This window comes from Cygnus olor, chromosome 5, assembly GCF_009769625.2.
Source record: "Cygnus olor isolate bCygOlo1 chromosome 5, bCygOlo1.pri.v2, whole genome shotgun sequence".
Taxonomy (NCBI): Eukaryota; Metazoa; Chordata; class Aves; order Anseriformes; family Anatidae; genus Cygnus; species Cygnus olor.
The window spans coordinates 13,122,707-13,150,684 of record NC_049173.1 but is presented as its reverse complement, the minus strand read 5'-3'; the positions used below and the strand labels follow the sequence as shown (position 1 = coordinate 13,150,684).

The 27,978-nt window shown below is 48.2% G+C and overlaps 1 protein-coding gene across 1 annotated transcript in view; it reads right to left on the bottom strand.

Annotated features, from left to right (window-relative positions):
* CCDC85C (coiled-coil domain containing 85C) overlaps positions 1-25,148 on the bottom strand; it is a 104,437-nt gene extending 79,289 nt beyond the window's left edge. The window contains 4 exon segments of the mRNA XM_040559956.1: positions 24,127-24,280; positions 24,282-24,376; positions 24,379-24,633; positions 24,636-25,148. Coding sequence (XP_040415890.1) covers positions 24,127-24,280; positions 24,282-24,376; positions 24,379-24,633; positions 24,636-24,837 — 706 coding nt within the window. The 5' untranslated portion in view covers positions 24,838-25,148.
* Between the last annotated feature and the right edge of the window lie 2,830 nt (positions 25,149-27,978).

Sequence of the window (27,978 nt, the reverse complement as noted above, 5' to 3'; positions counted from 1 at the left end):
AACGTCCCGTGCCACCGCACGAACACCGCAGAGCAACTCTTCTTTCTGCTCGTAACGGCACTCGGCAGCAAGCCGCCCGTGCTCTCCGATTTGTCCTGACTCTCGGAGGAAAACAAACAATGCGTGCTCACTATTTTTAGTTCTGACCTCGAGAAACACACCGCTTCAAAACACGCTTAATTCACACATATGTAAGCAAGAAAAATTACTCACGGGCAACGAATAACTGGTGTTTGACATTTAAATGTAACCTGTTTGTAAGAGCAGTTAACTTTTGTATTAATTAAGGCACACTCGATGCAAGAGTTCTTGTGTGCTGCTCATCCAAGGATATATGAAAATCGTCTGTCTCAGAAAAATACGTGAGCATTATGCACAATTACCTGCCTGTACTTTCCACCTGGGTGCCATTAAAGACAGCAGAATGCCATCTAGAGTAATTTTAATTCAATATCCTTGCTGACAACCTCACGCAAATACGAAGTCCTGGATGTCATCTGGCTTGCGGGGCTTGGCACAAACCCTGCGGTATCGGTGGACCCGCAGCCCCCTACCCCTCTGAAAAAAACACAGCAGCTTACCACGTTTTCAGGAATGCACATGCACGTAAGCACACGTCTCGGAGGATCACGCCGGGGCCTGGGTCGGCCCTTTGGCCTTGCTGCAGCAGCAGCAGCTGGAACAAGGCCTGCACACGAACGGCGGGCATTGCACTTGAATCCTGGGTCCATACCAGAGCACAGCGCACTAAACGAACTCGTATTCCCTCCCGAGGCGAGAACGTTGCTTGGTATCTCTTTTCCATTAGGAGAAGATGCTCATAATTAATTAATTTGAGCTTAACAACATTACTTTTGCTGTTGTAGCTGTGAGATTATTACCGGAGTGAGCCCGAGCGAGGAGATGGGAGCGAGGCCCTCAGAGAGCCAGTAATGCCACAAGTTGTTATTTAGAGAGGCAACCACACTTCTCCAACACCCAGACCACATCCCGTTCAGAAACGCAACGTTTCCTAAAGAAGAGAGCTTCCACCAGTACAAATAAATAAATAATGATGTGCCTGCAACCAGCATAGCTTTTAATTAAACGGCAACTGAATAAACAGCACCGAAGCCGCTGCACCAGGACACCCAGAGCCCCGGCCCAGCAGGGAGCAGAAGCCCTGGACCACTGCTGCCCTTCTGGTTTTCGACTCTCAGGCCAGATTCCCAGGAATCCCTTCTGTGCAGTCCTGCCTTTCCTTTGAAGCGGCCCAAGCTCTAGTTTTGTTGGTTTTTTTCTGCTGTTTTGTTTTTATTGTAGCAGCAAGCATCACGCCTGCCACACACCAGGCGGCTGGGGGGGGGGTTTCCTGACCCCGCCAGGAGCGGAGCGGTGTTTGGCGAGCAGTTTGCTGCCAGAAGAAAGGCGGAAAGAGTCAAACGGATATCCCACTCTTAAGACCGGCTTCCCACCATCGGGCATCAAGGTTAACTTTTAGGCAAAAGCATTTATTTCTAATATTTATAAGAGGATATGTGGCCAAGTAGCATGCACTTGTCACAAGTACAATTCCAGCAGCAAAAAATTTGCTGCTCAACTCCTCCCATTACCAACTCTGTCCTGACCAAACACACAAACTCCCACCTTAAGGAAAGAAAGCACACACACACACAAAACCACCTTTGGAGCGTTATCTTTTAATGTAATGCAGTACTTCGTCTTCATTTTATGTTAACAGCTCGAGTTAGCAACGTTTTCCACCTTGGTCTGCATTATCAGATCTCCCTCACCCCCGTATTTTGAAAAGGCAGCGCTATTCAAATACCAGCACTTTAGAGTGAATTTGCATTGTTCCTATGAGAGCAGGGATAGCGTTTAAGAAGAATAAAAAAATCCTAAAGATACCAGGCATCGTTTTCACTTCTTTATTAAGCCAAGGATCTGTTAAAGTGCAGATTCCCCATGCCAGTAACACCTGCCAGTACATAAGATACCAAGAACTGTTACTGTAATGACGCTGCCATTGAAATACAGGCTGGCATCTGACTACACTTGCAGAGAAGTGGGATATTATTCAGTGAGGGAACGCAGACACGCTGAGAGGTGAGGCAGGGTAAAGGCAAAGCGCAGGCAATTAGTACTTCCCTGACATAACCGCAATTTGTGAATTTGCAAAAATCCTCAGCTGAAACCTCCGTTAATTTGAGCCAAGAATAAGTCAAATGGGCCTGCCACGTTCCTGTCCCTAGAAAAAACCTCGGCACACCCACAGGCACCCCGCGAGGTGAAGCCAGCCCGAAGGAAAGCGTTCCCCCCGGGTCCGTCCCCCTCCATCCCCGGCTGCCGCCCCCTCGGCATGGGGAACCGGGCTCCCTGCAATTCGATCGAGACGCAGGCACCGGAGGAACAACAGAGGAGAAAAACCTTCCGATGAATTACAAGGCTCTTCAAAGAGGAAAAAATGTTTTCCCAGGGTCTAAAATTACAGCCTAAACTTTAGCAGAAAAGGGATCGTGGGTGCCTTAGAGGTAGAGCGCGGCGCTCCACCCGGCCCTGGTGCGCATGCCTTGGTATGGGAATGCAAGCTGCAGCCCTGTCACAGGTACTCCACTTTCTGAAAATATACTGCTGACCTACATGCCCAGGTGCCCCATCGTGTAGGTGGTCTGTTTCTTAACAAGAATGCGGCTGGTATTTCTTTGCTTTCATGTCCTCCCTGCTTGAGAGGCTTTGGAGAGCCCCGCTGCTGGGGAATCTCCCGCTCTGCATGCCTGAAATGCAAAAAGAGGGGCTGGGTGAAGCCTGCAGACAGGGCAAGAAGTTTCTTTGACAAGATAACCAAGGATCGCTTCCTAACGGCTTAGACACAGGATACCGCTTCTCCTGTGAACGTATTCACAGTTAAATAATACATTTATATGACTAAAGGCAAGAGGTAATCAAAAGCTGTCATTTCAGCTGTGCACCGCAAAAGTAAACCTCAGTCAAAAGCGGAATGCCAAAGGGAGGAAAGAGAGATACACTTTGATTTATAGGTTACTTTTAAAATTAGCGATGGGGGAGTTCTCACGGTAGCCCTGGAGAAGGCCTCTGTTTATTTGAGGAGCTCACAGGAGCACCGCCGCAGCGCAGGCTGGTGCTCAGCCCCAGGCCCCAGGTGGAGCCAGACCCACTCCATCAGTATTTATTTACATTCAGATGCAACGGGGAGGCTATCCAAACACAAGCTGAGAGTGTCCAGCAGATAATTAAGTACTCTAATGCACAGATTTATTTATACAAGCACATCAGTCCCATCAAAAGGCAGGTCACAGTTTATAGTCCGTTCCCACTATAAACAAACTCCAGAAGTGCCCCTCGTGCCAAAACCACACTTAGAGGACAACATCCTCTCCCTCCTGAAACCCTGTCAAGGACGGGATTTTTGCAGGGTAGCTGGAAGGGCGTTTCATTCGACCCGAACAAGCCTGGGCCGCACTGGCCATCCCGCGCCCCGGTGCTGCCAGCTCTCGCAGCAGGGCACCGGCATTTCGGATCCCCGGCAACTTGCAGGAGTTGGCTGAGCTGCTAATGAAATCACAGCTGATCTATTTTTACTGCTGCCTGTATACCTGCTCTGTTTCCCTACACCTAAATTATTCTTCACTTCCTTCCTGGAAGAGCTATTATTTAGCAGCCTCGCTGGCATTAACTATTGTATCCCAGGCCTCCAGAGGTGCGTTAGAGCAATGATGGAGTGCAACGCCCAGACAAAAGCACGTGCACAAACACTGCCTGCACTAAACCCTTGCAACTGCGCCCGTTCGAACGAAGAGGCAATATAAATAGAAGAGATCGTCAGCCTAAGCCCGTATAGGACACGGCGCGGAGAGCGGATAGATTACTTCTTCCACTTCAGAAAATTAACATGCACAGGCTGAAACGCTAGCTCTGCTTGCTCTGAGCACATCCAGCCCCGACTGGCCAGAGGGATGTCGCTGGGATTTCTTCAGATATCGAGGGGTCAGGCAAGGCTTGCTTTAGATTTTCTCTCTCTCTCTCTCAGCGTGGCGTTTCTTTGAAAGCTGTCTTTGGTTAATCTTAATTCAAATTATCTGAAGGAGCCCTCTCATCTCAGCCAAAGAAATAACACTGGGCTTGGAAATTGTCCTCCCGAAGTATTTGGAGGCAGAGACATGTTTTCATCTGTGGCAGTGTTTACACAGTTCTCTCAATGTTGCCTGAAAACATCGACCAATAAAACAGAACAGTTCCATGCCCTGGCTGATCCGAAGTGATACACCAGCTTTATATGCACATTTAAAATAGTTGTTTTATTTTACAGGCATCTTTTTTTAGATTCTCATCTCAGTTCAGCCTCTGTCCCAAAGCAGCCTTCTGCAGACGATTCCTCCCCAAAGTTACGCTGCCTTCCAGTACCCACACAAAACCGCTGGTCTCTAATTAGGAATTCAACTGAGTTAGCATCATAATGAGCCCAAAGAAGCCGCCTATAGGCATGGATTTATGTAACTGAGGCCACGCTGTCTGGAGACTCGAGAACAAAGTATTCCCCAGGCCCAACAGCTTGCTCCAGGAGCTCCAAGGGTTGGGAAGGGGCTGGGCAGCCCCACACACATCGAGGCAGATCTCAACACCCCCAGGTCCTTCCCGAGAAGGAGGTGCCAGCAGGCAGTGAAGGACACGCTGCTCACCTGGCCTCTTCCCAAGACACATACATTCACCTTGTGAGAGAGCGTGAGTTCTTGGTTCTTCAGCTGCAGAAGGCCTCAGGCTTCTTTTAAGGCTTTAGGTTCAACCTTACTCTTCTCGGCTGCAACAGACAGCGGGTACGGCACAGAAGGTGTCTTCTGCTGCAGTAACGCTGCTGTGGAGCTAAGCGTGCTGCAGCTGGTGCGAGTGGGAAGCGAAAGCAGCAGATGTGCAAAGCCAACGTTTGCATCAGCCCAGGAAACCTTCACGCATGGCACCCACCGCAGACAGGCAACGGAGGCGCGGGCTGAGCGAGCCCTCCTCTGCAGCACTTGCTTCACCTCCTCCAAATATTCCCAGCACTGAGTTTAATCCTGCCCCGAGGGAAAGCAATGCGTGAAACACAAGGTTGGAGGAATACCACTCCTTTTACCCCTGCAGAGAAGATGGCCAAATGGCCCTGGCCATGCAGCTTTGCCACCAGGCACCAGACACGCAGTGTGCATCATGGCTTGCTGCCCACAGATCCAAAAACCCGGCTCTGGTCCCGAATATGCTCAAAGCACCAGAAACTTCCTCCTCAGATTCACACCTTGCTAGCCAGAGGAGGGGACGAGATAACGCAGGGCTGCCTTGAATGGAAAGGGAACTCAATGGCTTCTCTCCAAAAACTCTGGAGACAAAAGACAGACAACAAGCTCTGGGTGGGTGATAAAAGGGAGCCCCTACACCACCGAGCTGTAGGGAGGCTGGTACACTGGCTCCTGACCTGGGACCTACTAAGGGCTCACCTGCAGCTGAGCCTCGCCAGGTCGCTCCCCAGGTCTCCACAGACCACCTGAGAATTCAACATCTCTAAATTACCTCTCAACAAATGGGAGGATTTAACACCACAAGGACGGGATTTTGGTTCCTCCTAGGAAATTTCTGTTGTCTGTCACTTCCTGGGAGGAAAGGTTATCCCATGTTACTTCTTCTCTTACAGCAGACAAAGCTTCTCGGCCCTTTTCACCCCCAAATACAGAGCCAGGTGTTCCAAAATACAAGTCACAACACAGTTAAGAAGGGCTAAGAAGAAAAAAAAACAAAAAACTAGAGAAGCAGGAATCCCAAATGGGTTTTGCCTGGAGGCAAGGGGCAAGGGCAGTGAGATGCAGTAACTTCAGCAATATCATTTTACAAGATTCAAATAAAAAAAAGAAGGTCACCTTGTCACTACGGAGATTGGGTGGGATTAGTTTAATACCAGCGTGTCCAAATAAAGGTCAGGAAAAGCTCATCTCATCAACAAAGTTAAGAGGTATGGCCATTAGCAAACTGAGAGCATATTTGAGTGGTTGTCTAGGCGGGCCTGAGGAGGAGGCAGATGCCACCCAGAAGAGTTCGGATCAGGAAGCTTGCAGTGGCTCTTGGAGGCAGGTTTCCAAGCCACAGATTTAAAAGCCAGGGTTGAATAGGCTTGTCCAGATTTGCAGAGCAGATCTGCCAAACATTTCAGTGCATGTATCTGTGACACAGACCAAGACCTGTGTATGCTCCAGCTGGAGGCTCCCACGTTATGCTTAAAGGCCGGCAGCACGCAGCAGGTCTTTGCAGCATGCTGTGAGGCCAAAGCTCCTCAAAGAGCACGGCTTGGCGGAAATCCAGTGACAGAGTAACTACAACGCTCTTCTTGAAGGCACGGCAAGTACGAGGCTAACCCTTGGCCTGTGATGATTCATCTGTTTACAACCTCCAACATCTTCCACCACCATTCACACAGACACTGCCTAAAGCACCCAGCAAGGATAAACCAGCAGGGTCCAAACTCATCTAATCTTTAACCTGGTCACAGGAAAGGGAAACTCATCTAAAGGAACACGAGGAGGACTCAGAATAGCTCCAGAGCACCCAGGAACAGCCTCAGGTGGAAAAATGGAAATATCTAAGAGCCTATTCCCCTCCCTAAATGCTCTGCTTTACAAGCTGCTTTGGGCTGTAGCCTTGACCGTTTTTGTCCAGGCAGGACCAGTCCCTGCTCACTGCAAATATTCTTCTGATTAGCCACACAGAGGTTAAACCCGGTTTGAAGGTAATGATTGCATGACTCTCTCCTCTTCCACATGCCCAGCCTTCAGTGCCTGCCTGCCCCAGCATCCCCACAGCGAAGGCTTTTCAGACCCTGCCCCAGGGTTGCCCAGAAGCTGCCCGTAGCATTTGCTGTCTGCAGTCACCCTGCTAGGAGACAGAACGGGCGCTTGGTTTGTGTTTGTGTCAGCATCCCTGGCTTCGGTGCCTGGAATTAGGCTCTGCGCAGATTAGGCAACGTGCTGAGCTTTATCTCTGCGCCTAATCACTAACAAAGTTGCAACCTGGTGCATTTGCACTCTACGAGGACTCTCCCAACAGCACGGGCTTTAAAGGTCATCTGCTGCTAACCGCGGCCAAGTTTGTCCCGGCAGGTCCCGCTCCCACCGTCAGCAGAAATCCAATTAGGGGCACAATGGTCCCAGCCCGCTGAGGCTCCCCGGCCCCTCCGAGCCCCCGCCCAGCGCCTCCCGGACAATGGCAGCTGTTGTTTCAGCCCTGCTATTGTTTGGGATTCTCTCGCATCCGTGGACATGGGATAAAGAGCGGCGTTTGGAGAGATGGCTATGAATGAGGCCTCGGAGCGCAGCCGTGCAGCAATGCGGGGCCTGACCGCGGACAAAAAGGGTCACGGCTTCCAAAAGCCGCGTTGAAATTAAATCGTTAAAGATGCGATATGCATCGGCCAGGAACGAAAAGTTACGGGCTAACTGAAAATCAGTGGTGAAATCCTAGTCCTCCCAAAGTCCTCAGTGCAGCCAGGGTGTCTCCCAAAATATTTATGCTAAGCAAACTACCTAGCGGATCCCATTGCTTTAAACCACTGTTTTGAAAAGATTTTACATTGTATTGATTTGCAGAGGGGGAACAAAATAATTTTAGCTTAATGATAACATTTCCCAATAAAAAACGTAGCAGATAGAAGCAGTAAACAGCAGAACCTGCACCAAAGAAACTAGGTGAAAAATACTACCTAATAAAACCTAAATAGTTCTCCTAATGTCACAGACAATACTCTGTTCTGACCTTCAGCTGATGTAATGAACACTTGAAACTAAATTCATCAACAGTAAAGACCTACGTGTCCTACAAGACCTGCAGGAGTTATGAGGACCTTTCCAACTTTGTCAGAGCCTAAGACTAGGTCAGCTCTACAGTGCAAGGATCTGTCAGAGCTCAGGCAGCTGACAAAGCTCAGCTCAACTTCTAAAACACCTTCAGCCCCATGAGCCTTAACAGTCAAGCTACCCTTGGCCAAAGCCCAGCTTTCTGCACACAGCCAGGCCTAGCAGGGACAAAACCATCTGCAAACCCAATCCATTACGTTGGAAAGTACCCTCTTTGTGAGGCTCTGAAGATAGCAATATTGTGAAACCTTTCTTAACCTTTAAAGAGTAGAGGCAGACATATAATTGCATTCAATGAAACATCATATGGTAATAAGCAGCAGTGGAACAGGCAGGTATAAATCTCCCATTCGGGAGAGTGTCACACATACAAATCTATTTACCAAGGATTACTCTGTAGCTCCTACCACAATAAATCATCAGGAAAATGTCTTATGCACCGCTAGCAGAGCAGGGATTCGGAAGAGCCAGCAGGCTATTCTTCACGAGCAGTCATTGCTAAGTAGCCACCTTGAGAGCTTGTTACAAATACGGCATTAATTCACTCTGCTTATTTGGTAGCTCGCTCAGATGTTTGGTGGGGCTGGGATTGGGATTGTTTTTTTTAAAACCAATACTTTCCCCTTTGCACCAAAAACACTGCTATAGACTACAGCATTAAGCCCACAAACTGGGTCCAGAGTCCACTGAAGGAACCACAGAGGCTCTTTTGATTTCACAAAACTTTGGATTGGTTTGCAATTCATCGTCACCATTTACAAAAGAATGTTATTCTGGCCTAGTTTCTGCTCAATGTAAATGTTTTACGTAGGCTAATCCCAGATAGGTAACTGTTTTCTTGCATTATCTAGGTCTTTCACTACACATTATGGGTTGTATTAGAAAGATTAAACACTGCACAGTCAACTAAGGGCCTTTCTGTAGGATGCTCCAGCTCCCAGCTCTGCAAGGATGCCACGTCACACGCTGAAATACCCTGTGCATCTCCACCCCTTACCAAAATCTCCTGCTCATCACCTGAGGTTTGTTACTTGTAGCCATGAGCAGTGTTTCACAAAAGCTTTTGTTCTGTGCTGAAGTGTTAAGGCGAGGTCACGTTCCAGAAGTAGCAAGATAAGGAAAAAGACCTCATACCTGTGTAGCACTTGATAGACCAAGACCAAGCTAAAAACACCGGCCATTCATATGCAACAGCCAACTGCTTTAATGCCATTTAATTCAGTGAGATACACTTCTGAAGTGCAGCAATAAACTGAACACAACTTCAGCACCAGAACACACAACGTAGTACAGTTCCCATATCTCTAGATATCACACTAGAAGGGAATACCAATATCTCTCAGGTAATGTACGTTATCATACAATTCAAATCATTCCTTTCTTTCGCTTATTACTTCAGTAGCTATTTGTATGCTTAGCATCAATTGGATGGAAATCAAACAACCCTCTGCATGTCCACATGGCCTTAAACCGCACAGCACAAGACCACAAGCCGAATTCATCCTTGGTATAAATAACTCTGCTAACTGGATGTATAAAGCCTCAAAAAATTGCGTTCCTCAGTGTAGTAACCTCTCAAAATTTGAGACGAGCCTGATATGCACGTGGAAAGAGAGTAAACAAGGCAGTTACTTCTGAAAAGAAAGAAAATCTGCACCTTTTTTCAAGTGCCAACTGGCTTATTGCAGTTTCCATCATGCCAACAAAATAATGATCAACTACATGTAAATCTTCCTAGGAAACCCCCAATCTTCTTCTAATAAAACTTCTGTAGAAAACACAGGTATGTTCTCTCATTTCCAATCCTCACCACAGAACTTCCACGATAGTCACCAGCCCACCCAACGCAGATGTGGAAAAACAGCTTCGCCATGGGCAACTGATACCACAAATGCTGCTCATCCTAACAAACAACTCCGTTAGCAGCTGCATGACCACATCATGGAGATCACTACCTCCAAAGCCAGAACCTGACAGACTCTTGCTGGGAGCCTCACTGGTCTCCAGTCCTTGAAAAAGCACTGAGATCCTGGAGCAGCTCTGCAGGTTGGGAACACAGTTTACTGCAAAAGCAGCATGTGAAAAGTTTGCTGGCATCTGCGTATCTTACAGCTATAGAGGGACTTCTCCCTTTAGAACCGCCTTTCTGGTAACTTCATAAAGCACTAAATTCACACCAAAAAGTATTTATAAATTTTATCTACAATCCACACAATGCTCACATAGCAGACAATCCTACTACCTAAGTATGTACAAATAATGAGAACATTCTGGGATGAACTTAAGAAGAAGCTGCTAGAGAAAAATCTGTGCATGCCCATCACACCGCTTGATCCCACCTACTTCGCAGGGTGATTTTCACAGGCATCACTGTCGCTGCCCTTTGACACGGGCAATTATCCGCTCCCAATCCTGGCTGACCTCACATTCCTTACCCACCTGAAACTCCCATGTAAAGATAACAGAAGTTTTCATTCACATTAGCTTAGCCTCTTTGTTCTGGAGAAGGAAATTATATTCATAATGCCCAAACTGATTTCATTCCAGTAGAGGATTAGCTTCTATCTCTGTCGCTGTAGGACGAAAAGGCAAGCAAGAAATTACTGTCAAATAATTATAATGCTTTTTGCTCTACAATGGATACCCGGAGGTTTGAAAAAACAACCCTTTTGCTGGATTGAATCTGCAGTTATTTCTGAGCATGCCTCAGATACGCTTAGGAAGCCTACCGAGTCCTGCAGATAAGGCCCACACTGAGGGTCGGAAGATGAAAGCCCGGTTGCCTGCTCTGTGCATACTTAGGCTAGTCAACATCCAAACCGTAAAAAGGGCAATAATGCCACTTCTCAGGCTTATAAATATGCTATGAGGCCAAACTCATTAATGTTACAAAGCACTCCTAGACTCCTTGTCTGGAAGGAGTTATACAACCATAAAGTATTATTCATGCTGTTCTAAGGCAGAAAAGTCCGTATTACTGCACATCCAGCAGTAGCTTTTCATGCACCATTAAGGTTTACTACACAGTCTTAATCTAATCATAAGCACTTCAGAACCCAGATCTGTCATTCGAAACATACAGATCAGACTTCACCACTGAATAACCAACTGGGTCAGCTACACAGAGCACAGGACACACACGCACACTTTTTCTCGTTTATACCGCACATCTTCGACTGAACCATTTGTATTTCCAAAACTCCATCACTACTGTTTTCCTGACATCTTGCATTATGTTCTCGCAGGATTTCAACAGGTTCAAACCCCAGGTAATGGATCCACTTGCACATTTTTAAAAAGCTGAGATGGGAAGGTGAGCGAGGTCCAAGTCTACACCTCCTCAGGAAACTTGTTCCCTCAAGCAACTTTTTCTGCCCGTTATTATTATAGGATCTCCTTCACCTGCAATTCTGAGAATGTATTCATAACTAGTGGTAGGCTTGCTCTTGACTTGCTGATCAAAATACAATCTTTATACCTTCAGGCATCATCATCAATGCTGTGCTGGAGGGAGTTCAACCCAGCTGAATGAAACTGAGTGGTAAAACAACAGCTAGCTCCCAAACCACATCTTTGGTAACTCATTCATTCATGTAATCCTCTTCCTTCAGGCACCTGCTGCACCCCTTTCCAGTGGCCTCCAACTCCATCCTGATCAAGGGAGGCAATCTTGCTGCCCACTCCTCTCCCATCATGAGGAGATTCTTTCCCCCACCAAGCTCAGCACAAGGGCAGCAGGAGAACCGAGGAAATAAGGAGCTCCCTGGGCTCAGTGGAAGTTCTCCCCCAGCTGCCCTCTTGCTCTCTACCCACTCGTAGCAGGCCCAGGCGATGGGCACCTCCACAGCTCCCCATGACGGGCCACACACTCCATGTGCGTTTTGTGACAGAGCAATGCTGACACTTTCGTGTTTGATAGGCTTTGCTTTAAATCAGGTATGACACCTCTCATTGAAAAAGAAAAGGTCAAATTCAAATATTGCCATCCTTACATGTAAATGTAACACATTCAGGGAGTTTTGCCCTCTAGATCACATTACCTTTTACAGGGCCAATTCCAAACCTTCTCCCAAAATATCATGTTTTAAATATTATGTTCTCCTCACTTTTTCCCCACTTTGCGCATTTGCTATTTTTCTACAAAATGCTCCCTTTACTTATAGAAAACAAACAAGCAAACAAAAACATACAGAGAAGTGGGTAAACACATAGCTTTAAATTTAAGCACGGCTTAAACAACATTGCTGTTTAGAGGAACATCCTTTTAAAGAACAAAATTCCAGAAGACCTTAATTACGCTTCCTAGGGTTAACAAAAGGATTTGCGTGATCCGTTTCTCTTCCTTACCACGACGCAAGTGAGTGATGGATGTGACTGAACGCAATACACGTAACCCCACGGGATCTGCACCATGATTTTAAATAATTAAATAGCATTAATTTGGGCGATCCTTTCCTCCCCGCCCCGCTGCTGCTTAGCTTTACATATAGAAAACATTTAGTGCACGAGGCAAACAACAAACAGGAATGTAATTAGTCCTTTCGGACCAAGATGTTGTTTAACTTAACTAATTGAAAAGAGAGAAAGCCAAAGCTTACACTGCATGGCTAGCGGCGAAGTCATAAAATGCCACTTTTCTGAAGTTAGTACTCCAGTAATTATCTTTTATACAAAGAACAGTGACTCATAAATCTGCTTTTTCATAAAATCCTCCACAAAGAAATCTGCAATAAAGAGCTCCCCTCCTTTTTTTTTTTTGGTCAACTTGAGGCTGACACAAGGTCTTTACGATCTGTGGGAGTGGAAAGTCATTAGGGTTTCAATTCCAAATGAAAATTAAGGCTTTTAACTTCCCATACTACTCATACTGACAATCTTTCATACATAATTGCCTAGGAAGAGTTACTGCGGTCTTGTCACCCTCCTAATGATTTGGTGATAGGCTGACAAATAGATCCTCCCTACAAATTCCCCTCCGCAATGGGACAAAAGCCAAGGTTGTTAAGAAACACTGGGTTCACACCCGAGAGTGACTTTTGATGACTCTCAGTTGAGCTTATTAGGAGTCACCAAATTAGTGGAGTCAAGAATATAGTGCACTCAAGGGATCAGGTAAGAATTTAATTGGAAATAGGCAAGGTGTCTTCAGCATACTATGGCAAAGATCTCTGCTGCTTCTGCTGCAACACGGTAGCAACACAACAACAAGGGTCCATTTGCTTCGACCCGTGGATCTGCACCTTAGCTGGACTGCACCAGGCTGCCAGATAGCCAGCATTTTAAAATTCACATCTATAATATGATACCAAACAGTGCGCGCAGACAGGACGACGGAAATACAACAAATGCTGTCCCCAGTCTCTGAAAGGTTATCAAGGTAGCCTGTGCCCTGATACTGCAGTGAAGCAGTATCATCTTTCTGTCACTTGTCTCGCTTAGGTCTCGCTGTGGAGAGGCAAAACACTGCTCTTTGTCCTATTTGCTCTTTGTCTTCTCATTTGGGATTAGAATCTCTTATTTGACAAGTTTCTATTTTTGACAGTTGTCTGGAGGACTGTCCGCAGTCCGACAGCCTGCTGTCCCACGAGGTATATACAATGCAGAAAGCAGCACACGAACATATAAAGTACTTTTATCCAGTAAAGTCAAAACAGGATTTGAAGCAACTCCAAAACTGGGAATTAGAAATGTCTGGAGTTTTAGTTACTACATGGGCTGCTCGTTCCTTGCTAGCTCGTTATAACTGAAAACCTGAGTTGTTTGTTATCACTGGTATCATAGCAATGGTTAGAGGCCCATCTGAGGTCAGGGTCTAAATCTGTAGAGCACTGTACAAGCGTAAGTGATCCAACGACCCACAGGTTACTTGGAGAAGATAAAGGAAATATATTATTTCTGATTCTATAAAAGGTGCAACCAGAGATTTACCTAAGACTACATCAGAAAGTCATGTTGCAATGAGGAAAGCGTACCACATCTGAGTCTCAGTCAGCACTGGCAATTGCAAACCATCCATCCTTCTGTTGTTGTTTTAAAGGCTTACAACTAAAACAATGCCGTCTTAATTGACCTTATAAAAGAGGACTGTACTTTGTTACAGGAGGCCAGGAGACAAGCACTGGGAGGACTGATAAACTGGTTAGAATCCAGAAAGAAAATACCCTATACCAAAACTAACAAACAAAAAAACCATCAGAAGATGGCTGAATCCATCACACGCGTGCAGCTATATCCACGTGGCCTGGAAGACTGAGAACTCCAGGAATAATGATTTTTCCAAGGTAGAACATGAAACCACTCCAGAAAACAAAAGCTCTCCACAAACAAGGCGTCCGTCATAGCGTTTCAGGACAAAGAGGAATAATCGTACAGGCTTTAAAAACCGCTCCCCATGTTTCAGGAGGTGTAACAAGCAGTTAAGAGGAGGCAAAGGGAAAACTCTAGGAGGAAATCACACCACAAATGTTTTCAGAATGGAAACAGAATGCCTGCTGCACTGGCTGAAAATCCAACTGGTTTGTAGCTCAAAAATAAACATCACAGAGACTGCAAAATTGAAATAAGAAAGCAAGTGCACAGGGTGTACGTAAACAGCAAAGCACAGGTGTACCAGCAGTCTGCACAGCAGCAAACAATTGACTCACTCACCTCCTGGGTTTGAGTTGCAATCAGGAAAACGAACAAGGGGATATTTTATCAGAGTTTTTCACATCTTTGCCATCTTTGTGTGATGCATGAGCCGCCGGGTGAAGATCATATAACCTATCACTACATATCACATTCACAGCAAACAAGCTTTTAACTCAGTGGAAAGGGATATTAAAAGCTCTGCAGATCCAAAGCATAGATCGAAGTTATATTCAGCTGCTGGGAAACATACAAATATGAGACTGCAAACCTCAGTAAGGGAGATAAGAAACGGGAAACCAGGAAGACAAAAGAAAACTATTCATCACAAAAGTGCTTTAAGATTGTACATAAAAATAAGATTTTCATAATACCTTTGTTAGGAGCTGAAAAGGATTCAGCATCAACAAAAATAACATTTTCTTTTATATTGATACTCTGTTAGCACCTGATCCTCCTACTCAGCATAAACAGTGGACTTTTATGTAGGTATCCTGTAGCTATTTCTAGTAGATCCCACTAGAAACAAAAACGGGAGGAAATCAGTGAATACATCAGCATGACCGTAGCAAATAGCTGCACGTATAAAACTGGGGCTACACGAAAATCATGCGGGCTATTACCTAAGTAGGTCAGACTTATGTCCTCTTGTGGAGATTACAATTCTCCTTTGCATGAAAGACTAAAGCACGTATAAAGTCTTAACTTCATTCAAGTCAAGCACATCCCTGTAGCAACTTTACAGGGCACTGAGATGTACCACACTACCAAATGGTCCGCAGCCTAATACAAAGTCACAGCCATTCTTCAAGGAGCACAGCGTGACAGGAGTGGCGTACATAGCACAAGACATTATCAATAAGTGTCATAGAGTGAATGGAAATGACCCTTTTGCAAGTCAAAAACTGCACATGAAAGATGGCTGCAAATCCTCCAGAGTCTGCTTAGCCCTTAATGGAGAGCCAGAAACCAGGAACGCGGGGTTTAACCTTGCATTGTGATACACACGCAACCCATCTGGGATGATCCAAGGTAGAAAGATGTGGGGAAAGGACAAACAGTTTTAAAATCTAGTCAACCCAACACAGATCACATAAAGATACTGACAGCAAGCCTCCTGCTGCAATGGTTTTCCATAGAAATATTAAGCTTTGGGGACTGGACCAATGCTGTAAGGCTTGCTTTTTCTTTTTTCTCTTTTCTAAAATAATGGTTGTTTTTATTGATCTACTTTTGAGTGGTCCTTTTGTCTGCTCCCTTCCTCACAATGTGTCTTCCTGCAGCGCACGAGGACAGGGACAACAACCGCAGCTCCCCGCCAAACCAAAGTGGGGCTCTCAGCACATGTGGATTCGTTTTGTCGCCCCAGGAAATCAGGACAGGTCAGACAAGGCTGCCAAACCCCCAAGTATAGGCAACCTGGAGCATGCTATTGCCAAGGAGCAGCTTGAAACATAAGATATCTACTCTCCTGTCCTGTGCTCCATCCATTTATCCCTACGCACTTCCTCGCCTCCACAGGCATCCAAATGCCACCAACTTCCCTGCTTAAGAACGAAACCCCCAGCATTTGCATGAAATGGGGGGGAAAAAGCCAGCAGCAGTAGTCATGAGTGTCCTTGTATGGAGCTGGGGGATGGAGCTGAAGAGCTTTTCAGAACACTCCTGCTATTTGATTTGAACTGAATCTGCCAGCAAGCCTGGGCTGACACCACATCACAAGACAGCTAACATGTCACCCCTTCAACCGCAGTTACAGCTGGGCAATGCCCTGATACCATAAGCCCAGCACTCCTCGCTAGCGCTCCTCGCTCCAGACAGCGCAGACATCTCCCACCATACCACAGCAGACAAAAGGGGATATCCACTTCTGCAACAGTAGGAGAAGCCCTTATCTCCTAGCCCAGACACTGTTTTTAATTACATCAGATGCAGGACTGCTTCAATCTGAGTGTTGAGATACCTGAAATGGAGTGTCTATAATAGTCACTTGCCAAGACGAGCAGCACAACAGCAATGCTGAAAGCACTCAGCACATGGTTGCATTAGAGTCCCCCCAGTCTCAAATCTCACAATAAATTAACCTGTAATCTACTTTGCCAAGGCGAATCTTTCACAAAGACCCTTTGCAGGAGAATCCTGAGCAAGGTGAGCATTGGGCACGGCTGGCCAGGACAAGGATGGCATGACCAGGGTGATGAGGGTGCTAACCTGGCAGCCTCCAGCAGAGAGGCTCCCACCCAAGGCCACTGCTGCCCCCCCAGAAACTGGGCAGGCATGGATGGACCTACTGCTCCAGTAGGGGACTCTCAGAAACCTGCATTTCGGCAGGTATGAACATTGTGCTCTTTCACCAGAGTGGGATATCTCCTTGTGTCATTGCTCAGAGGTGTAAGAAGTTGGCAAAGTACTAAGCTTTCGGAGAGGAGTAAACACCAAGGCAAGAAGCAACTTAAGGGAGGGAAGAGCATATTAAACCTGTATGCGTAGGGACTGAGGTAGCCTGGCATAAATGGTCTCGGCCCAGATGTGAGTCACCATGCAAGCGTACAAAATAACCTGTACAGCAGCCTTCAATTGCCATGGTGATAAATGTTTCCTAATGCCTAAGAGCAGCTGAGTCCTGAACTCCACACACCTCATTCACTAACAAAAGCACTCATTACATTAAAAAAAAAATCACAAATGAATTGTGGCCATTTTAAGCCTACCTCAGATCAAGGGCTGATCTACACGCTCTCCTTTCAATGGGGAGCACTATGCCCACCGCCGTTAATTCAGAAGATGGAGCTCGCTTGCTTTTTTGCTTCACAATTCAGTAGGCAAGGGAAAGACAGATTCTGTGAGACAGTGTTACTTTTTCTGCCAGGAGTTATCTATTCGCAGAAGTGGGTCAACTTTCTCTTGGTGGACATGTTAGTGTGCGAGTGCCTAGCAGCGCTGCCTGCGAATTTCTGTCCGCTCCGCGTGCGGAGGAACCTCTGCACATAACTATTTATGGCAGCCAAGTGTTTCATGAATTGCAGCAAGTTAACCACAAGGGGATGATGACATCTGGAGACAGGGCAGGATGAATTCTGGCTCGCAGAAAAAAGTCAGGTTAAAAATACAGAATGCAGAAGCAAACCTAGCCAGTCGCTGCTAATTCGCAGGAAAACTGGATACATGGCCCCCAACCTCGCCTGCTCCATGTGAGCAGTGTTGTGTTTTGCAGTGGGACATATTACAGCCGTGATGAGTGGAAAGAGCTTCAGCATTTCCAGAATCAATAGTTTTAAGGGTATTTTAAATGGCCTTATAATTCTTTTCATTCGCCTCGCTCCACACCTCATGACACACCGAACATTTTTGCCACTACAAGCACCTCACCTACACTTCACCCACCCACTGTTGTCTGTCCTGCTCTCAGAGCTCCTACAAAGGGCAACCCAAACACAGAAGGATGCTGCAGCGGCAGCCTGAGGGGACAACATGGGCAGACCATGCTGTGGACATGTCTGTGAGAGCCACAAGCAAGGCCGATGCCCAGCTCCTGCCAGGGATGCCATCACCTGGGCCCTCCTCCTCCTCACTGCGGCCTCCATGACGGGCCTTGTCCCCACACGTGTTGACCCTTGAGCTTTCAGAGGCAACACCACTCTGCAGCCTCCCCAGCATTACTGCTCATACCCCTCATCTCCTCACGCACACCAAGTGCAACACCTGCCAAGGCTGCATTTTGGGTTCCCATGCCTGCCACTTAATTAGATCACCATTTAATTCGATACTCAGCTTTATTTGATGAAATGCCTCCAGAGGACCAAATCATTTACATGTAACCAACACAATTTATTCCCCTTATTTGATTGCTTTTGACAAGCGTAAGTGGATAATTCCATCAAAGGCCCATAGAAAATTGCCTTTTAATCAATACAGGTTTTTTTCCTTCACCAGGACAGCTGAGACAAGATATCTCTTTAGAAAATTGAAAGAGGAAGACAAAATTGAAAAGCACTACTATAGAGACTATATTTCCAGACATGGCCCGATCTGAGTGCCTTGAATAAGTTTCTTGAGCCTTGTTTTCAGGGGCACCAGCTACCCCGAAGTTTCAGAGCCTAAGGGTTGGCACACACTTAATGCCCCAGCAAGAAGGACAAAGTGGACAATGACAAAGATGCCTCCAAGCTGATGTCCCTTGGAAGAGAGGCGATGACTGCTGGCTACAGGAAACTCAAGCTGTACCCTTAGTGTTTGAGACATCAGCATTTAAAAACCTATTAGCAGAACTCAATGAACTCAGAAGAGAAGGAAACAGGTGTTTCTACAGAGGTCTTACATTTAGCTTATCAGCCCAGGGAGGGCTTCCTTGTTTAATCGAAAAGAACCCGTATGTAGTGGCCTACAATACCAAAAATACTAACATCCTAAATACAAAAAAGGAAAAGTTAAGGCAATGTTCATAGGACTAAGAGTGCTCTTCATGTCAGAAAGATAGAAATTGGTCAAGTAGACGAAACTCTGCTTCACAGTTTGGCAGGGACCATCGAGTTCTGGTCAGTTTCCATTATAGAGAAGACCCAGGCCACTGTGCCCAGGTGGTATGGGAACTTCAAGGGGGTGACATCTGACTGCTGCCTGGAAAAGTGATTTCCTGTCTTTCATTGGTGCTCACACAGCTGTGCTGGAAGAGTAGAAGATGGTCACCACAATACCTCAAATAGGATTGATCTCACCTCACTTTAGATGGTTGCATATGAACTACCATCCAGGTTTCCTTCCTGGAAGAAAGTAGAAAGAGCACATACAGTGCTCGTTCCAGTAGAAAGAGCACATACAGTGTACAATGCTTCACCCTCTAAATAGACATAGGCGACATAAATCATGATACCAAAATCTTTTTTCATGTGTCCTATAAAGGAAGCCCAAGGAGACAAAGATATTACAGTCTATATTGTAGACACCTCAAGTTAAATCAGATAAACCTCACCCTTTGCTTCTGCTTCTACATATTCTCATCTCAAAGGCCTCATTAATACGTCATAGTAAATAATATGTATATTGATTATGAATACGCTAATAAAAACAAAGGACTTTGGCCTAAAGGGTATGTGAAGAAGAAGAGAAGTAAGTACAGAGTAGCTGCACATCCGATCAATACCAACCCACAGGGAATGGCTATTTCTCTTTGCCACCATTTTAAACGCAATATATCGTACCCTCTAGGTAAATACGTGGACATTTACAAGTGGGAATCAATAGAACTAGAGCTCTTCCCCCCCCTCACCCAGAGAGACCATTCTTCTTCCCCTGGAGCAGACAGCAGTGATGGGCCATAGATTAATGTCTCTGCTACGACAGGGCTATCTGCTGTGCCCACCACCTGCCTCCATACCTCTCCGACCACTTTTCAAGTGTGATATTTTTAAGAATGTTTCTTTTTAGAACCTATTCATGTTATAAAGAAATACCTAAAACATTTCACCCAACTGGAATAAAGTCAAGGAGGACACTGGAAACAGCTTGGCACATTTTGGGAACCCAGAGCAAACAGCTTCAGGTGGCAGGTGAATGAGAAGTTCTGATGACAAAAGCCATTTGATGGTGGAGGGAAATTAAGCCCAAAATCTTTGTAAGCGTGCACTGGATTTTGTCCCAGACATATCAACAGCTAGCAAGTCTGTATCACTCCAGGCTTGCAGCACAGGCGAGGAAATCCACAACATGCGCTCACCTCGTCTGTCTCACAGCAACGTACACCAGACTGGTAGAACTCACACGCTGCCTGCCTGCGGGGACTGCACCAGCCACCAGGACTGACTTGTACCGAGCAACCACCAACAAGCAGGACCAAGTCATTCTACACTTGCAACAAGGGCACATTCGCTCCTTCTTGTCAGCTCTCCGTCTCTCCCAGATGTACACATAAATACTACCAAGCCACTTGTCCTCTAATTGTTATTGGACAAACAGTTGTTCTAGTTAGATGGAGAGAGGCTAAAATTAGTGGAAGCCGTTACTCTGCTTCAGGGAGCGTGAAGTCCCTCCTCCCAATGTTCCACATACTTACAATCAGGGATATATCCCTGGGACTGAAGGCTTATTCCTCCCCCCCAGGTCCTGTTAGTATCACACGACGTGGCTACCTTCTTTTTCTTTTTTCCCCCTCCAGTTTGGTGGGGTTTTTTGGAAAAATTTATTCTGGCAGAACCAGGCTGTAGCAACAGCAATAGCTCCAACTGGGCTGCTAACCCAACTGGAAGTCCAGAAAGACTATGTACATCCAGAGAGAGATCCCGCCATGCATGCAAAGTAAAGCCAAAGCACTCACAAGCAACACAGCAACTGTACTTCAATATCTGCCCTAGACTGTCGGTAGATTTATTGCAACTACAGCACATCACTCAACACGGATGCAACTGGCCAGATCCCATCACACAGCCTGCAGGTGCCCCTATCCCTGCCACGGCAGTTCCCAGCTCACACGCCACTAAGCAGAGAATGAGAAGACCATTCACCTTCAGACTAAACACATGTTCTCCTGGCTTTCAGCAGAACATCCGGAGCTGTGTAAGAGACGTCATCCAACATTAACTGCTTTCATTGTGCCTATTACCTTATCGTCCATGAGCAGATACTTAGTCATAGGTTCCAAGTATCAGCTTCCAAAAGCTGGTTTATAAAAGTAAGTAGACTCAGTAAGTCAAGAGAAGGTGGATCACAGATCGGTTTAGGTTTGTTTTTGTTTTTAACTTGTACCACTTCTACTGAATTCACCTTACAAACCCAGAGTTTAAAGTTCATCACCTCACATTGGCGCAGGTCACTGGGGCCAATAAATCAAGCCCTGGCTTACCAAGTCGCTTCCAAAGGACTGTTGAAAGAGAAATAAATATTTAATCCACTTTGCTTGCTAAGATTTCATTAAAGGCTGTCAACCCTAGGAGATTTAACAGCGGCCGTTCTCGACTCCTTCAGAAAAGCACTAACCCGTGAAACAGTCCTGCTAACACCTAGAAAGCAGGGCACCTCATGAAGCCCAAATGACCTCACTGCCAGGGGCAGCACATTTCAGGACTTGCCAGCTTCCTATAATTTCCAAAAGCGCTTAGCTAACGGCTCACCATTACCTTGCTCTCACCAGTTGTCCAAGGCTCCTGCTTACTACAGATGCAAGTTCTGCCCTGCATCTGTTTCAGATCCACGTCCCTCCTCTGTAAGGAAGTACCAGAGGGTGTTCATCACTGCAGCAGTTGTGCTGGCCAGGCAGCTGCAATCCACCAGGTAAGGTACCCAGTGTGTTAAAGAAAGGAGATAACAGCAACCAGACTGAATTCCATAACCCTAAAAACAAAAGGCCACTCTTTCTCCCCTTCCTTCTTTCCATTTTATCCCAAGGAAAAAAAAAAGAATCATCAGGAAAATAGTACAAAAGATTAACATCTAGCCTGCATGCACAGAAGCAGAGTCAGCACCAAGAGAAACGGAAGGGAGCTGGTGCTGCAGACAGCTGCTCAGTGACAAGCTCCTCCACCGACCTGACTTGCTGGCTTTTTTCCTCCGCATTCACTGTCCCTCCTCTTCCACATTGTCATGGGCTTAAATGAATTGCCACTTGGTCCCAAGCAAGCCTCCCCAGCAGACTCCTTTCTGTCAGTCAAAAAAGAGGCCCGAGAAGCTTTTGCATTACATATGTATTCACAGGCACTTCCAAAGGCATGCTGAGGGAAATGGCCGGCTGAATACCGATGCTATCTAGAATGACTATTTAAGTCATTTTACAGCTTCACTACCTAAGAAGAGAGATCAGGCTTGTTTGCATCTTTCCAGGATTATAGTCTAGAAAGTGCAGATTCATATCTGTGCCATCCTCAGGAAGGAAGCCGCACAGGTTGGCAGTAAAGAGTCAGCTCCAGTACTTCCCACATCTTCCACAGCTTGAGTTGGGCAGCCCTGAAACAGAAGTCACAAAACCTAAGGAAGTATTTGATAACTAAAAGGGATTTGGTCTCAGAACTGCAAAGCCCTTCTGTCCCAAAACAATAACAGCACACTCAGTATCTGCCAAGTGCTCTCCGGGCCTCTGAGAACAGCAACGCTTTATGAAAATAAAGTCACACCAGGGGCAGAAGCTATCTGCAGGTTTACAAACAAGATACTTCTGATTACACAGCACTAGAAAAGAGAGAGAGAGGAAAAAAATGAAATAATAGGATGCTTGCCGTATCCTGCAACATCTGGTGACGGATCACCCTCTAAACCAGCAAGCCCTGTCTAATGGGTGAGGTGTGGCAGTAACATCTCAGCTGCGAGTGGAAACACGCAGCTGCGGCAACAGGACTGAGCATGGCAAATTCATGGATTAAACATACCACTTGAAATCCAGGCTGATTAGGGCCGTGTGCCCTCAGATCTCTGGAGCATCAGGACTTCCCATAAATCACCAAAAACAAAGACCAGCACTCCCTGGTCCCCCAGGACCACCAAAAGCTCGGGAACTGAAGGTGGTGATCTGGCGAACAATCCAGCAGCCCCCTCCCCGGCGTTCCTGCCCCTCAGTTGCCTTTCGTGCCCAGCAAGCCCCAAGTGGCACCAGTAGCAACCAGCCTCCAGGGCTTCATCCCTGCGCCTGGAGGAGGGCTGTGTGTACCCCCAACCCGAAAATACCCCTCTCTGGTCGGAAAAGAGGATAAGTACATTTAAAGGAGTCTTGTACACAACAATTAAAACAGATTGATGACTGGTTTGACTCTGTTAAACCCTCCTGGCCAAACTACTCCTTCTAGGAGCCCCAAAAATCCATTTAAGGCATTTCTATATTATTCTTATAATGCCTGACCACTATTCAACAGCAGAGAAACTTTGCTGCATACAAACCGTCAGAGGAGGTTTTGGCACGATTTCACAGTGGAGCTGTTTCTAACTTTAATGACTGGGCTGAACAAAATTGTGAATGCAGCGTCCTTTGAGAGCAATCTCTCTCTACAAACAAACCTGTTCTGAACGAGGAGCAAGGGAATAAGGAGAAGCCAAGTTCCAGCTGTCCAAAACTGGTGGGCACGCCATAGCCAGGCAGCCTGCCTGAGAGCCCATGGAGCTAACAGGTGATGCTCCATGGAGCAGACCTCAACTTTAATCAGCTTCTCCCAAAATCTCATTTAGGTTTTTATCAATCTCATCAAAACAGCAGATAACACAAGCCACACGTAACCAGAATATTTAAAGGGAGAAGAGTCAGAGGAAGAAGGGATGGAAAAATCAGTGTTAACTCTGAAAACACAGGCAGCTTTTTTTGAGGGGAGGAAAGCCAACAAAACACACACCAGCCCTCCAGATAAAAAAGCTTCCAAGCCTCAGCCCTAGACACCAGTAACACAGACCAGGAGCACCGCGCTGGGTGCAAGCACAGCAGAGCCCAGTGACCGCAGCCACCACCCCCCATACACATGGGTGCTCCTCCCCGCACCACCACCCCCAGCTGCTCTGCCAGAGCAACCTGGGGCCACCAAGGAGGGCAGGGATGGGGAGGGCAAGGACCGCGGCATCCTCACCCCACTGCCAAGGGGGACGGGCATGCGGAGAGGAGGTGGGTACAGGGCAGGACCAGAGGCACCTGCAGCCGGCAGGGCTACGAGGAGGGGGACAAGATCACCGTTGAGACCGTTGGGGATGCTACGGTGGTGACGAGGCGCAGACAGGTCGTCCATAGACCTCCGCATGGCCCCGGCCTGCTGTCACCGGCCTTGTGGTGGTGGAGGTGGTGGTGATGGTGGTCAAGGGCTGCCCGCGCTGCCAGTGCTGGAGGTTGCTGCTCCCGTCCACCACGTCCATGGTGGCCGAGCCGCCGTTGAGGTTGGTCAGGCTGGCCTGGCTGTCGATGGAGCTCCGCGAGCCGGCCCCGCTCGCTCCTCGTCCAGCATGAGCACCATCTCCTTCAGCTCCACGTTCTCCCGCAGGAGGGTCTCCTGCCTCGCCTCCAGGTCCTTCAGCTTCTGCTGGTACATGCCCACCTCCTTCCACATCACGCTGGCTGTGTGCCTCCCGAAGCGCTGCCATTCCCTCGACAGCTTCTTGCCTTTCTGCCGGTCGTCATCCAGGAAGCAGCAGAGCTCCCGCAGCTCCTGGTTGTCGTCCTGCAACTTCTGGTTGACCTCCTTCAGCCACGGATCTCGTGCAGGTGGAGCTGCAGCCGCCGGTTCACGTCCTTCATCAAGTTGCCGTGTTCCACCATTAAGTTCATCTTTTCATTCTCCACTTTCCTCAGTCTTTTCACCAGCTCCTCCTTGCTCCACCTCAGCATCTCCTCCTCCGAAATTTTGCTCAGGTCCTCCTTGGACCCTTCGAGGGAATTTTTTGCCATCATCTGTGCTCAGGCAGCGTCCGTTCTGACACAGTAACAAACGGGGTTCGGGTTATTCGGATTATTTTTGTTCACCTGATTTCCCGGGACTGAAATTCACTGCAGCATCCTGGGGAAGAAATATTACAGTTCCCCACGGAGCGCTGGACAAGGAAGAACAGCAAAGCCGGACTGGAAGATCTTCTCCCCCGCAGAACCCATAATAAAAAACCCCCCCAGACTGGGGGAGGAAAAAAAAAAAAAAGGAAAAAAAAAAAAGACGCCCCCCCCAAGGGGCTGGCGGGGCTGCGGGGAACGGGCAACCCCGGGCTTAGCCTCCCAGGGGATCGGCCAACTTACCCCGGGTAAAACAAGTCCGGCGGCCGGCCCCTTCCTCGGGGGGGCTCCGTCCACTTGTTCGCCCCCCTGCACCCCCGCAGCTCCCCCGCGGGGCCGAGCCCGGCGCGGCGGCGGACCGAGGCCGGTGCGGCGGTGCCGAGGAGCGCAGAGGGAGCCGGCGCCTTCCCGGAACGGCTCGGCCCTGGGCACGGAGGGGACGGGCGGCAGCGCCGGGGCTGGTCCCACCTCCCGCCGGCCGCGGCCCTGCCCCAGCCGAGCGGAGGAGGAGGAGGAGGAGGAGGAGGAGGAGGAGGAGGAGGAGGAGGAGGCGAGCGCCGCCCTCCCCCAGTGCCCCATTGGCTGCAGGGCCGGGCCGGGCCGTGCCGAGCCGGGCCCCGGTGCGCCGCGCCCCGCCGCCGGCTCGGGTTACCGGGGCCGCGGGCAGGTACAAAGGGACGGCGCTGCCCCTCCGCCCTGCCCTGACGCCTCCCCGCCCCGTTCGCCTATTTGATTTTTTTTTCACCCCCTTTTTATTTTATTTTATTTTTTTTTTCCCGGGAAGTACCAGGCCCGGGAAGGGTGGGGTTGGCCAGGCAGGAAAACGAGCCCGCCCGGCCCCGGTCCCGGTCCCCCCGGCCCGGCTTCGTGTCCGGGTCCCCAGGCTGCAGGTTGAGCCTCGGCCTCCTCTCCGCACCCCGGGGCCGTCGCGGGCCCTCACACCCCGGGGGGAAAGCTGCGGGCAGCACCGGTTCCCCGGTGAGGTCTGCCCCGGTTCTGGTGGTCCAGGAGCAGGTGTGCTCGTGTCGCTTCGGACAGAACCAGGTAAAAGGTGCAGAAAGTTCACTAAGTGAATTTCCTAGGCAACGCGTAGGCAGATTTCCTATATCCTTGCATCACATCCCCTTGACTTTTACTCTAATGCACTTCTCCTTGGAATACGCTGTTAGCTGCTTTTGGCCGGCACCGTGTTGTAGAAATGAAAGATGCACCAGGACAGGGCAGTGCTGCCAGCTATTTCCCGCGTGAGTATCCTCAAAAAGCCCCAGGGAATCGCCAGCTTTGTGTTCCCGAGGAGCCTTGGTAAACGATTTGACTCCAGGGTTAACTCAGTGCAACCTCGGATTTCTGACCGCACTGAGAGCTGGTCCAAGCCACCCTCTAGCAATAAAGAAGCATCAAATCCAATGAGGGAGCATGGGGCACAGATGGCCTGTGTGTGGAGGGAGCATTCAGGCCGGAGAAGGATGGAGGATTGCAACTTCTGCCTTTTGGTGTTACCTTCCTAAGCCTAAGTAAAGCTGCAGATTCTCGGATGCTGTTTCTTCTTCTGCGTGAGTCCGTACTGGTTGGTTTGTGAGCCCAGACGTACCCTTGGCAAACTAGGACAAGTGCCAGTTCCCTGCTGAAGTACAACAGGACTTCCCTTCTTCTGGTGGAGTTCATCCCCTCCATGGACACTCTTGGCCCTTCTCCTCTCCCAAAGCAGCTTTATTAACAAAAAGGTAGCAGGAGCTTGGGACTAGTCACTTTGTGTGGGATATGCTGGTGGTCAACCACTGGTAACACACCTTACAGTCATGGAGATGTGAAGACAATCGTCCCCTAGCATACACAAACCAAAGTAGTTCCCTGAGGAGGATGGAATCAAAATGCCTTGTGTAGGTGAGCACTGAGGCCTGCCTGCTCCCTTTGGAGGGGTTTGCTCCCAACAGATTTGGGAGGTGGGTGTGGTGGCTGAAGAGCTGGCTCGCCTGCCTGGGAAATGAAGGAGAAAAGTGTGATTTCATGCTGTGAATTCACCGTTGTGGCAGGGTCAGCCCTTGGGATGCAGAAGTCAGCAGGTGTCTGTGCACCGTCTTGTGCCTTGGAGAGGTCACTTTTCCCTGGGTCCCTCAGACCTGGAGCAGGTCTGCTCCTGCTTCCCTGTGACAGGTCCCAGATGTAGGGGTCCACCTACAGATGGGGGGACCCACACAGGGTGTCCGCCACCAACCAGCTGCAGAACCAGGCCGTGTTGTGCCTCCTGCTTCCCACCGCCCCAGCCAGGCCGCTGGGAGGGTGACACCCCTCGTAATGGGGCACGCTGCCGTGACTCAGGACTGCACCATGCCGAGAAGGCACCCAAGTGTTTTCCAAGCCAAGTCTTATTTACGAGGCTTTAATCACATCCTTCCCCGCAGGAAGCGGAAAGTGCTTCTCCCGGACCCTCCCAGGCGGTGATCTGCCTCGCAGATCCCGCAGGGGCTGGGGGAAAGGGGGAGCGGGACGGGGGCTGTTCGGGGAAGCTTTTCCTCAAAGCGGCCATCGAGGGCAGGAGAAGCCTCTGGTGGCGGTACTCGCCGCGAGTACAGGTGCAGCTGCACCACGGAGGTACCTGGCCCTGGTGGGCTGGGCCCACCTCACGTTCCTTGATCTTTTTCCCGAGAAAAGCTGTTTTTTCCACATGAAACTTTTTGAAGTTTGAGCTCTACCGATACCTCTGCGGAGAATGAGCCCAGCAGACAGGGGGGCTCCTCAGAGGAAGCGAGGAGATTATTAATATCCGCAGAGGAAGTCACTGTGATGATTAAGACTTGCTTTCAGTACTCGGTGGGTATGTCTGTGCTTTCGGAAAAAAGGGTGTTGCGTTGCAGTAGAGGCAAATCCCTTCAGCTTGGAAAGGCAGGAGTGTTGGAGCCAAGGTGCAGAGCTCGGCAGCATCAGAGGGTGTCTGTGGCCCACGTTATCCACATGAATAGTGGATGTGAGGGTTGAGACGAGGGAGGTTTTTCAACTGTTTTGATACCTCAGAGGGAAAGGACTAAGTCAGTGCAGTTTTATGGTCAA